The sequence below is a fragment of the Macrobrachium nipponense genome, chromosome 6 (assembly GCF_015104395.2).
Source record: "Macrobrachium nipponense isolate FS-2020 chromosome 6, ASM1510439v2, whole genome shotgun sequence".
Lineage (NCBI taxonomy): Eukaryota > Metazoa > Arthropoda > Malacostraca > Decapoda > Palaemonidae > Macrobrachium > Macrobrachium nipponense.
In genome coordinates this window covers 103,515,532-103,528,697 of record NC_061108.1, presented here as the reverse complement: position 1 = coordinate 103,528,697, position 13,166 = coordinate 103,515,532, and the positions used below count along the sequence as shown (strand labels likewise).

The 13,166-nt window shown below is 43.3% G+C and overlaps 1 protein-coding gene across 1 annotated transcript in view; it reads right to left on the bottom strand.

Annotated features, from left to right (window-relative positions):
* The window catches only part of LOC135216779 (exocyst complex component 7-like), a gene marked incomplete in the record, with an annotated part of 204,491 nt that overhangs the window by 65,097 nt on the left and 126,228 nt on the right, over positions 1–13,166 (bottom strand). The window contains 1 exon segment of the mRNA XM_064252262.1: positions 9,881–10,097. Within this exon segment, the coding sequence (XP_064108332.1) occupies positions 9,881–10,097 (217 nt within the window).

The window sequence follows — 13,166 nt, the reverse complement described above, 5'->3', positions numbered from 1 at the left end:
TTCGTCGTGGTTTCTAATTACCACCACTCCTGGTTGGTTTCCTTTTGTGTCCCCGCCATCAGCGGAGCTATAGCCTAGGACACTCAACCAACCTTGTTACCACACGTATTATGGCGGGGCTCTGGTTTAATCTAACTTTATCGCTCCGGCACCAGCGGAGCAACTGTTAGGCTGTAAGTGTTTTCCTGATACTCATGTATCTTTCCACTTACAGGCTACCAACTGTCAGGTCCCGGCGTGCAACGCGACGTTGTACGACCCCTGCGGCCACGATGAGTGCAGGTCTCACGCCCCTTGTGCCACGTCATTTAACGAGATGATCGTCTGGCACCCAGAAGCCTGCGCCATCTGCTACGACCTAGTCGGTCAGCTGGGAGATGGGGTAAGTCCATTATAGGCTTCCTTATCATTTTACTAACAACTCTTAGTCATAAGTTTGTTAACCCCGTTCCGCCATTAGAAGCTCATCTCGCCCTTTCTTTCAGGCTACTGGTGTGAGGGAGGTCGCCCTCGCCACCCTGAAAGCGTGGGTGGGCGGCTTCGGGAAGAACGCCGCCAAAGGCCAGCCTTATATTTTAGATAAGAAGCTGGCCGTCCAGATCTTCCCTGCGGGCAAGTCAACTGGGTATGTTGACCCCTTGTCCGCAGCCCCTCTTATAGCCTCCATCCAGCAAGATCTCCAGCAATCCTTTGGGGTCGTAGCTTCCCAGGAGTCGGTCCCGGACGTCGCTGCCCTGGACCTAAACATCGAGCCCATGGCGGTAGGGGCAGAGGATTTGTTGGTTGAGGTAGGTGTGTCGGGCGCCCAAGGTCTTTCCTTGGGTGCTCCTGGATCTTCTCCTGTCCCTTCTTCGAGCGCTTCTTTCCAAGGCTTTGTGGGATCTGAGATCCCTACCCGCTCTCCCGCTCTCTCTGTACCCCCAAAGGTGAAGGGACAGAGAGAACCGAAGACTCTAGCTAAGACAACTTCTAGGAAGTCGTCTTCGTCTTCTTCGGCTAGGAAGTCTTCGACTTCCTACGCCGACGCGGTGAAAGCCAAGCCGAGTTCTTCTCACTCGAAGAGCTCTAGAAGCAAGGCTTCTAAGGAGAAGGCTCGCGCTCCCGCCGAGCCAATGCCTTCTCCTGCCGCCACCGCTTCCACTCCGGCAACGCCGGTGGGAGGAGCAGGACCTAGCACCTTTGATCCCACTGCTTTCTCAGCAGTGGTGATGCAACAGGTGGGCGAGTTGGTTGGCTCGCAAGTCTCCGCCCTGGGGACGAGATTCGAGCAGATGTTCGCACAATTGTCGAGCACTCTGTCTCAATCAGGCCAGTCCATACAAGATCTCTCTAACAGGGTTAGAGAGAATGAGGACCGAGTAGCTGGGCTCTCTCAGGTCCCCTTCCAGTCTCCCCAGTGCCAAGCACTGGCATTCTCCAACTCAACTCCCGCCATACGACTCTCTGCCAGCTTTCTCCATGGAGAATCCATGGAGAGTAGCTGCCTACGCTCCTTTTAAGGATGGGATGATCTCTATCCCGGAGTGTGGAACTCGGAGGATTGAGGACTTCGAGTTTTACCCTCCGGGTCTGACGCAGCCTTTCATCGGTTGTGCTAGGCTGACTGTAACGGCTCTTACTAGGGAAGACAAGATCTCTAGAGAGTCTGTTCTATACAGTAGGGATCATGCCCAGCGGGAATGGGTTCACTGCCTTGAGGACTGGGAGTGCACGAACACTAAGCTCCAGGCCTATAAGAGTCCTTTTACTATTTTCGCGACGGAAGAGGAGGCTTCTCTTCCGTTCGCCACGAAAATAGTAGAGAAGACCCTTCAGGCAGTCCTCAAGGATGAGCCCATGCCACAGTTAAGGGAGGCGGAGTCTACTTCTCCGCTCTTCCCGGCTTTCGGAGAATTGTGGGAGAACTTGCCAGCTACGTTCACGCTTGGTAAGCTCAAACCGGACTGCGCCATGGACCAGTTCGGCGAGAAGCTGCCAAGGCTGCCTGATTCCCTGATTCAGGCAGAGTTCGACGCGCGAACCAGGTTTGGCAGGTCCCTCAATTCTCTTATAATAACGGAAATGGCTGCTCTCTCATATGCGACGGAACCGCTGTTTAAGATCTTAGCAAAATCCCAGTTTCAGACGGTTCTATCAGATGCTTTTGACTTCTTCCAAGCTAGGAGGAATTGCCGAAAGCACGTTCTGCAGGAGTGCACTATTAGGCACGAGCCTAATAGACTCTTGGCTTCTAGCATGTGGGGGGCGGATCTCTTCCCAGAGTCCGCTGTTGATGAAGTGCACCACGAGGCTGCTAGGCTCAACCAGAGCCTTAGAGCTAGGTGGGGTATTTCGTCAAAGAGGAAACAAGAATCCGTCCCCACTGCTGGTAAGAAACCAAAGAAGGCTGGTAAGAGGTTCCAGCCGTATCAGAAACACCAGCAACAGCAGCAATTTGTGCAGGCCGTCCCGGTTACCCAACAGGGACAACCTGCTAGTTCGAAACAGAACCAGCCCATCCTCCTCTGTTGTCTCCTCAATCACAGCCGTCGACCTCCTACGCAATCTCGCCGGCCTTCAACCCTACATTTGAGGCTCAAGGCTACAAACAACCGAGAGGTAGGGCGAGAGGTTACTTTCGCCAGCGTGGCGCAGGAAGGGCGACAAGGAGCAGGCAGTTCAGAGGAGGGCGTGGTGGTCAACCCGCCCATCAACAATGAGGCTCCCCAGGTAGGAGGGAGGCTGTTCCTCTTCCGCCACAGGTGGGGGTTCAGCAATTGGGCACAGAGCATAGTGTCCAAAGGATTGGGTTGGAGTTGGATCAAAGATCCTCCTCCAATCAAATCATTCCACCAAATACCATCAGAGGAATTGACAGATTACGCGGAGGAACTCCTTCAGAAAGGAGCTATTGCGAGAGTCAAGCATCTAAAATTTCAAGGTCGCTTATTCAGCGTGCCAAAGAAAGGCTCAACAAAAAGAAGGGTAATCTTAGACTTGTCAAAGCTAAACTCTTTCATTCGTTGCGACAAGTTCAAGATGCTTACCCTCTCGCAAGTAAGGACCTTACTTCCGCGTGGAGCCGTCACATGCTCCATCGATCTTACAGACGCATACTATCATATCCCTATAGCCAGGCACTTCCGCCCATTCCTAGGATTCAGGCTAGGAAATCAGACATTCTCATTCAAAGTGATGCCCTTCGGTCTGAATGTAGCCCCCAGGGTATTCACGAAAATAGCAGAAGTGGTTGTACAGCAATTGAGAACTCAGGGAATCATGGTAGCAGCATACCTCGACGATTGGTTGATCTGGGCACCAACCGTCGAGGAATGTCTCGAAGCCACCAAAAAGGTAGTTCACTTTCTGGAACATCTGGGGTTCCAGATAAACAAAACGAAATCCAGACTTACCCCGGAGTCTCGTTTTCAGTGGCTGGGAATCCAATGGGATTTGTCTTCCCACAATCTGTCAATTCCAGTGGCCAAACGGAAGGAAATAGCAAAATCTGTCAGGCAATTTCTCAAATGCAAGCAAACATCAAGGAGAAACCAGGAGAGAATCCTAGGGTCCCTTCAGTTGCTTCGGTAACAGATATCCTCCTGAAAGCAAGGCTAAAAGATTTAAATCGAATTTGGCGATCGAGAGCAAACACCAAATCTCGAGACAAGTTGTCAGTAATCCCACAGATCCTCCGCAATCAACTCCGTCCATGGTCAAAAGTAAAGAACTTAGCCAAGAAGGTACCCCTTCAATATCCCCTTCCAGTGTTAACCATTCACACGGATGCCTCCCTGTCCGGGTGGGGGGGATACTCTCAGTTCAAACAGGTTCAGGGGACTTGGTCAGTTCAATTTCGCCAGCTTCACATAAACGTTCTGGAAGCAATGGCAGTATTTCTTACCTTGAAGAGACTGCTTCCCCCGAAGAAGTCTCATCTAAGGCTAGTTTTGGACAGTGCAGTGGTAGTTCATTGCATCAACAGAGGAGGGTCCAAATCCAAGCATGTGAATCATGTCATGATAGCCATCTTTGCCCTAGCAAACAAACACAAATGGCATCTGTCTGCCACTCACCTGGCAGGGGTAAGAAATGTGATAGCAGACGCTCTGTCCCGGTCAGTTCCTCTGGAATCAGAATGGTCTCTAGACGACGGGTCATTCCAGTGGATAAGCCTGAGAGTCCCAGGTCTCCAAGTGGATCTCTTCGCCTCACAAGCGAACCACAAGCTCCCTTGCTATGTGGCCCCCAACCTGGACCCTCTGGCTTATGCCACGGACGCCCTGTCGCTGGATTGGAATCAGTGGAGGAAAATTTATGTTTTTCCTCCAGTGAATCTTCTCTTGAAAGTCCTAAGCAAACTAAGGTCTTTCAAAGGGATAGTAGCTCTGATTGCACCGGACTGGCCCAAGAGCAACTGGTATCCTCTTCTTCTGGAATTGGGCCTCCGACCTCAACGGATCCCCAATCCCAAGCTATCACAATCAGTACAAATGAGGACTGTGTTCGCTTCCTCAGGAATTCTCCAGAACCTAACTTTATGGACTTCATGAAGTTTGCAGCTAATAAAGATGCTAATATTGATCCACAGAATATTCTCTTCCTAGAATCAGATAAGAGAGAGTCAACCATTAGACAATATGACTCAGCTGTTAAAAAATTAGCATCTTTCCTGAAAGAATCGAACACTACAACCATGACAGTTAATCTAGCTATATCCTTTTTCAGATCCTTGTTGAAAAAGGTTTAGCAGCTAGCACTATTACCACTCATAAATCGGCTTTGAAGAAGATCTTTCAATTAGGTTTTCAGATAGATCTGACTGAATCTTATTTCACGTCTATCCCTAAAGCCTGTGCTAGACTTAGACCTTCTCAAAGGCCTACTGCAGTCTCATGGTTCTTAAATGATGTCCTCAAACTAGCTTCAGATACTGACAACTCGTCTTGTACATTCATAATGCTCCTGAGAAAGACATTATTCTTATTAAGCCTAGCTTCAGGAGCTAGAATTTCAGAACTGTCGGCTCTATCCAGGGATACGGGTCATGTGGGAATTTTCCCTCCCATCAGGAGAAGTTCTACTTGCTCCGGATCGTAGCTTTTTAGCCAAAAATGAGGATCCTCTTGCAAGGTGGGCCCTTGGAAAGTTATCCCACTTCCCCAGGATCCTTCTCTCTGCCCAGTATCAACTCTTAGAGCCTTTCTATCTCGTACTTCATCAAGATCCTCAGGTGCTCTCTTCATGAGAGAAAAAGGTGGTACTTTGTCAGTAAAAGGTATTAGGCAACAAATCCTTTACTTCATTAAACAAGCCAATCCTGATTCATTCCCAAAAGCACATGATATCAGGGGAGTAGCCACCTCAATTAATTACTTTCAGCATATGAACTTTGAGGATCTTAAAAAGTATACTGGATGGAAATCCCCGACAGTCTTTAAACGTCATTATCTTAAGTCCTTGGAATCTTTAAAATTTTCAGCAGTAGCAGCGGGAAACATTGTTTCCCCTGATACTGTATAGTAGTCGTAGTATAGATCCAGGTCTCCTTTCTACCTACATCATCCAACATGCCTCACCCTATCGCCATGCTACTCGGATATCCTAGCCTTAGCCGCTGAATCATATAGTGGATTGTCCCTTTTTTTTTTTTGCTAGGGACATCCACACTTGTACTGATGGTGTACTTCAGTGTACCTACCCTTATTTTTATGCTAGGGTAGGACACAATGTGTTGTATATTTTGTAAATATTTTCAAGTTAAAACTTCCTTTTGTTTATATTACACTGCATCACTTGTAATTTACTGTGATTACTGTTTTTAAGTACTTTAAATTACTAACGTTCTGTTATTTTACTGTTTAGTATAAGTTAGTTTAAGTACTTAGTTGTATGCTGTAATTGATTTACTTATATTATATCCATCATTTTACAACTGCTTTTCATTTGTTCCTTTTTTTCCCATCTTGTCTGTTTCTCTGGTACTCTTTCATAGGCCGACACGAGCTGAGCCCAGAAAAGGGATTTTGACGAAGGAAAAATCTATTTCTGGGTGATTGGCTCGTGTCGCCCTATGAAACCCACCCTATATTGTTTCCCCCCCCATGCAGGACAAGATGTTTTTAGATTAAGGATGTCCGCTAGGGGCGCTGCTGTCCGTGGCGTCCTCTAGTAGTAGTAGTAGCGGCTGCATCGCCCGTTGGTATCAGCTCTCTCTTAAGGGGATTCTGATTGGAAGTTCTAATTGGTGAATGTCTCGTGGTAGTGATTCCCACTCGCCCCTATTACCATACCGACACTTCTTTTTAAGAGTGAGCGAGTCAGTTTTACTGACATTTTCTTAATTTTGTTTTTCTCTGGTAATTTTAGATTAATTTTACCTAGAAAGAATGATATTAAGGATCCTTTCATAGGGCGACACGAGCCAATCACCCAGAAATAGATTTTTCCTTCGTCAAAATCCCTTATTTATACCTTAGAAATGTGTGCTAAAGGGACATTTCACTGGGCAACACAGGTCCTTGCCCAGAAATAGATTTTTCCTTCGTCAAAATCCCTTTATTATGATGAAAGAGAGTGAAAATAGCAAACAGAATCACGTAATTGATTTACTCAATAACACACCGCATGCGCAATCTGTTAATGAAAAAAATTATTTACTTAACATCATAATGAGATTCATTCAAGTCATATTTTGACTTAAAAACATGTCTTATAACGAAAAACGACCTTGTCTCACATAAGTCAAGTATCTAGATATTTGTTTATGTTAACTAGAAGCAAGAAAATTAAATCAGAATTGAGTTAAATATGCAAAATAAACTCATTTGCCATCAGCTGATTTCCGTGCCAAAACATTGACCGTTATGTTAGTATTTTATAATACAATAATATGAGAATACTACATACTATTATTGGATACAGTGAAGTAATGTACAACTTTTTAAAAGACTAATGGAAAAGATGCATATTTATCTTTTCTTCTTTGCTTATCTTAATTTTCTTCACTACACAATATACATAGCAGCGGCATCTCGAGCTTGTTCCTCAATTTTTTGCTTGCATAACAAAGCAAAAAAATCGACCGAGAGACAACTCCTTCCTTCGAAAACTCATATATTAATTCACTCGTAGGTCAGGGATCCACTGTAATAACAAAAGATACTGTAATGTTATTAAAAAGAATCAAACCGCAAACAGAAATACAATGCTGTAACAGATTTTAAAAAATCAAACCACAAACAGAAATATGTTGCTGAGACAGAGGACTGAAGATAACTGATACTATGATAAGTGAACAAAAAACTCAAAGTAGTACTGGCTCAGCCCTCTGATTCTAGGCGGCTCAACGGGCCATGTACCTCCTTTCTCTCTCACATGATGTCTTTTTATATGTATTTGCTCATAAATATAATACCCAGGGGTTGCTGTTGGTTTTAGTTCTTACCTTTTAGGACAGAATATCAGTTATACGTAATTGTAATTTTCCAAAGAAAAGTGAAAAGAAATAGAAAAAAACATGAATATAATCCAAAAAAGTTACTGCAGCTTCGATCTCAGTAAATCTACATAAATGTTTTACAACGAATATATACATACATACTAAGAATGTGTTACTGATTTTAGTTCTTAATTGTTGATATATTGTTTGAGCTGTAATTATAATTTTACAGACTAAAATAAAATTCTTCATTAGAAAAAACACATATAATTTGGTAAAATTTACAATTGTCTTGTAAAAGAGGCCCAACAAGGGGCTGTAAATACTAGTCATTTTCATTTTCAACTTCTTGTGGAAGGTAGGGAGAATTTTTTTTTAAATAAATTTTTTTCTAACACTGCTCTTCCTCTTTCCATTGAAGTGTTTTTTTCTTAAACTGGCTTACCTCAAAGTTTGCCCGGTCTGGGGTGCTGCACATGGTTTTTTGTTTTTGCCCAGCTCTAAAGGGTTAATGCTAATCAATAAGACCAAGGAAATTGCAAAAATTGTTACTCTAGCTAGCCTACTTTGCTGAACAAAGGCAAAAAAGGACAGCAAAATATTGGAAAAGTATAATTACTACTGGATTTCAGAAAGCAAAAATAACATGCTGAAATTTAACAAATTTGATGATTTGTGAAAATTACTGGAAACATCAGATCAAAGAAACGAAAGCCCGAAATACTTAACACAATAGCACATTGTGTTAATTTCTTTCTCCTGAGAATTGTTGAAATTCATAAAAAAATTATTTCAAAATTAAGCATTTCATTTAAGAATTTAATTCATTATAATACTACTAGTATTATTTTTTCCCTATTCCTTTCTTTTTTTCTACAAGGGAACACATGTAGGTCCCTGGACACTGATCTTCCTGGCCATATCATGACTGTTGAACTGTTGTGTAGTTTTCTGAGCTCCTGGCGAACATGCCATTGACCAAGTGGTAAATGGGATCTCTCCGTTCAAGATGATCTATTGAGCTAGTGAGGATAGGAGCTGCTTGACTAGAGTAAGTCTGTATGACTAACAGTCATATGAATACATTTTTGGAAAGGAAATTTAGTCAGCTGTCTCATGATGTGGACAAATTTATTCTTCGACCATTTTTTTGGCGGTGAATATTTTATTATGCATCGTAATATGTTAAAATTTGGCATAGTTACCTTAACTCTTTCAGCTATTCTTGAATTGATAAACTTTTTCAAACATATGCTAAAGTACAACAATTCAGCTTCAAAGTGTGACTAAAACAATAATTTTATCATACAAAAATAGCATCCTAAGAAACTGCTAAGATTGATTGATTTATGAAGTTTAGGCTATCAAGCCAGGCACTGTGATACCTTTGGCAATTCAGCACTCATGACAGTGAAAAGGAGTTGGAGTGGTTGGGCACCAAGAAAAGAGATCAAAACTAAAGGAGTAACTATCAATATATGAGCATGAGACTCGATTACTGTAAGGGGTACTATTATCATGATATTATTATAATGGGTTGGCTTATTCAGACCTACTGTAAGGGGTAGGTTATGCCACTACCTCTGTACTTATCGTTCTACCTTTACTGTGAGTCCAGTTTTCTCACAATAAATTTAAGTTCACTCAGTTATTAAGGTTATATTCCAGTGTATCTGAAAGTATATTTTACCCATAAGTTTAGCACATTATAATTGACAGGTACAGGCTAAGACCTAGTACTAATGTGTTTATTTGTAATTTACAAATTTTTAATGTGCAGTCACTTTGTTGGCCATATTCTCAGGCAATGATGCAAGCTGATTGCATTAAATAGCACTAGAAAATTAGTAAAAATTTATGCTAGCTATAATATAAGCCCTGTTCTTTGAATAAAACAGAAGAAGCACTAGTACATTGTGCTTTGTTAGTAATTATTAATTTTCAAATTCTTAATCTGCAAGGCACTTGTTGGCCATATTCTTAGGCAATGATGCAAACTGACTACTGTATAAGTAGCACTGGAGTATTAGTAAAATTTATGCTTGCTATAATTTAAGCTCTGTTCTTTTAATAAAGGAGAAAAAATAGCAACTAAACTCTCTTCTGTCTTACTTTCTCATTCACAATCTTACCATACAATTGCTCTGGTATGCTATGTAACACTATGGTCCTATAATTTTTTGTTGAGATATTTTCACTACATAACTGCAAACACCAGGCAATTTGCTAACAGCAATGAATGAGAGTGAAACAAAAATAATGAATCTGAATGAACCACTACTACTGAGGAAATTTGCAAATATTTTTCATTTCAGCATTAACACTAAGACTTCTACAGTTAGTAATCTAGTTTCACATTTGTATTTATCCCCTTCTAAATTTTTTTTATTGGTTTTACACAAAATGTTTCTATTTGATGTTTTGACCACCAAAAGTTATGCAATTTAAATTCAAACTTACCTCTGTGAATATAACCTTTTTTGTTCCATTATCTGATCATTGTATAATTTATCACACTGAGGCTCAATCAAGGACACAAGATTCAGTAATTCAGAGCTATGAAGTGTCTTCAGAATATAGTTATAATTGTTAAGACGGAACACAGCTCTCAATGTAGGATCCCCATAGGCTTCACTCCTACTTACAAGTGCCAATCCAAGGTTAACCAAAACTCGCTCTGTAAAAATTATTGCCATTAGTTTTCTGCTCAATTTATATAGATTAAAACTAGAATTATTGTTATTTTGTTTAATATATATTATCATTTACAAAGGAGTAATAGTAGTAGACCAGTCACACTTTCAGATTCTCACAAGGTTAGGCCAAAGGATGTTCTTAATTGAAGGGTGAAAAATGACAATTTGTCGAAAATTGCATTTTTCCTAACTATACAAACCTGAGGTCCTTTAACAATAGGAAGTAGCTAGCGGCAGCTGGAACGGTCGTAAGCTTCGAACAAGGGGAGAACGGTAGTTAACTGCTTGTCCGACAGTCGCGCGCCGCGCGACTGGGAGGTAAACAAATCACTTTTGCTTTTGGCCCATGCAAAATACGCAGAGTGAGGGGTGGCATGAGGAGGGACTATATGTAAAGGACCTCAGGTTTGTATAGTTAGGAAAAATGCAATTTTCGACAAATTGTCATTTGTTCCGATACGTAATACAAACCATCGGTCCTTTAACAATAGGAAGACTCACTTCTTGGTGGGAGGAATCTGAGTCTTTTGATGAACAGACTGGTGTTCGTCCATCCCTGGAATGCCTCCCTGGTCGTAAGAGCGAGGGAGGGATCCAAGCCTCTGTCCGATTGATCGGGGTGTGCACCGCAGGATCAATGGTCAGACCTCTGGGCCGAGTACTAAGAGAGAGGCAAGCGTATCTCTTCGTACCAGCAAGCAAGAACTTGTTCCTGTTTGCAAGAGGCAACATAAAGTATGGGTTGTCTCAAGCTGGCATCCACTTCCTCCCCCTTGTTGGAGGAAGTGGATATACGTCCTATCCCTAGTGAAAGGGATAATGGATGGGGCTCTGTTGAGTAGCCTCAACCTGCATCGTTGTCCCTTATTCCAGCAGGGTGACGACCGTGTCCCTCTAACCACAGGTAGAGGGGGAGAGGGAAGATGGGAAGAGGAGCCAGTCACACTCTCATTCACTCATCCATTCTTATGGTCACACCAGGACTCGATGCTGTTCAGCCTGCGAGGGTCTGGGTTCGCTACACAACGTGTTGAGCAGCCACCACGGGTCCCAAGGAAAAAGATCCAAGGACCTGTGGGCAATATCCCGAAGGTAGAAGGAAGGGCATGTGGTCTGGTTGACCAGACCCCTGCCTTCAGTACCTGCGCCACGGAGAAGTTCTTGCGGACAAGGCAGCATCTCCTTCGCATCGAAGGCGGTGAAGTCCATTAGGGAGGGGATTGTGAACGACTCGAACCAATCGTCAGGGACCGAAGGGTTCTGAGTCTTCGCTACGAAGTTCGGTACGAAATCGAGCGTCACGGATCCCCATCCCCTGGATGCTTGACTTCGCAGGAGAAGTCATTCAGTTCCTCAGAGGAAAAGAAGGAAATAGTCGCATGACCTATCCCTCTTCTCTACTTCGGTGATGTCCAGTACCCATACTGGTCTGTCCGTTTGCCACGAAGTCTCTCGCATCCTCCTATCCCCATGCAGCGAAGTTCTCGGTAGTGGATAGGACACCGACACTCCATGGTGGGTGTCAATGGTATGGGTACTGTGACAAGCTATTAAAACGAAGTAATGATTGCTCTGTAACAACCGAACTAAGTCAACAGCGTATTTCGTAACTGACTCGGCCGCTCTGACAGCTGCCGACTGACTGCGTTCGGTAGGAGGCAAGTTGTCAAAGCATCCGAGTAAGTCACGTGACCTTCGCCTTTAAAGGGTTATGCCGAGAGACCAAACAAATAATGTATTTGTTTGTCACCAATGCCGGACAGCGAGGTGATGATTCTCTTAAGGCATGTGCCCAACAGGCGAAAGTCAATTGCCATCTAGAGACCGAGGTCCCTGAAGGTAAAACATCTCATGGTTGTTGAATCTCAGCTAAGGAGAAACAACACTATGTACCGTTGAAGACGAAGGTAGATATTGAATGCAACCTACGTCTTCACAGATGAATCGAGAGAAGGATTCTCAAGATTCATAACCTGTGCTTACAAATGACTGAAAACGCTAACCGCTATTTCATTGCTGTCCGGTGAGAAGTCGTAGTTGCAATGAAAGCGGGGCGTTCTTCAGTAATGAAAACACAGGGGAAAGCCGCCTGAAGAACTGCTTCTCATGGGCTGAACATTTGGAAGTAGAGCTGTCAGGTCGGAGAGTAGGCGATGTCTTCTGACACATCTCGTAATTCGGTTGAACAATGAACAATTGTACACCTACGAATAAGAGATATTTTGAAGACAAACTCAGATGTCTGCAAAATCATTCGCATTATCGCAGTGCGATGCAGCGGGAGACTTGTACAGACTTCTGTTACCGTGCGGTAAACAGAAAGATGAAAGAGTCCAAGAGATATCTCTGTTGAAAATTCTCGCAATGTCGAAGGCGATGGAATCTAGCGTCACAGCAGTAGATGGTCCTTCATTATTGCGAGAATCCCCGTTAATCAGAGACCTAAGTCCATGATTGTTGGGCAGAGATACGGTTCGGTAGTCAATCAAAGCAGGGCAGAGAGAGACATACATGACCGTGCATATCGGAGGCCCAGCTGATACTGAGCTGCTATCAGGCAGTTCAATACGCAGTAGTTGAGCCTGAGCTCTCGCTGAGTTGCCAGGTAATCCATTATTCCACGAGGGAATGCGTTCGGCTAGAACTACCGAGCATAAAAGATATGCTCGAGCAATTATATTTAGGCGAAACGAATTTCGGTAAATATAAAAGTTGAAATGGTGTTGTCGTGACAAAACCATAAGTATATAAAATTGAAACTGAAAACTCCTGGGAGGTTGCAGGCAACCCCGAGTTGCAGTTCAATTAGAATACTTCTCTTATAAGTCGCAATCCGTAGATTAACTAGGATATGCGCCTACCCCTCGGACAATTCAACTGCTTAGTAGAATCATGTCGCGAGGTTAATATACGTAGTATATTTGTAGGATTCTGAACAACGATCTCCATCCTAAATTCTTTCCTTCAAGAAAACAAAATAAGGATTGGAGATCGACCACCTTCGATCTCTATCAAAGAGAGTGAAGGAGAAGTCTTCCTCGAAGGAAAGC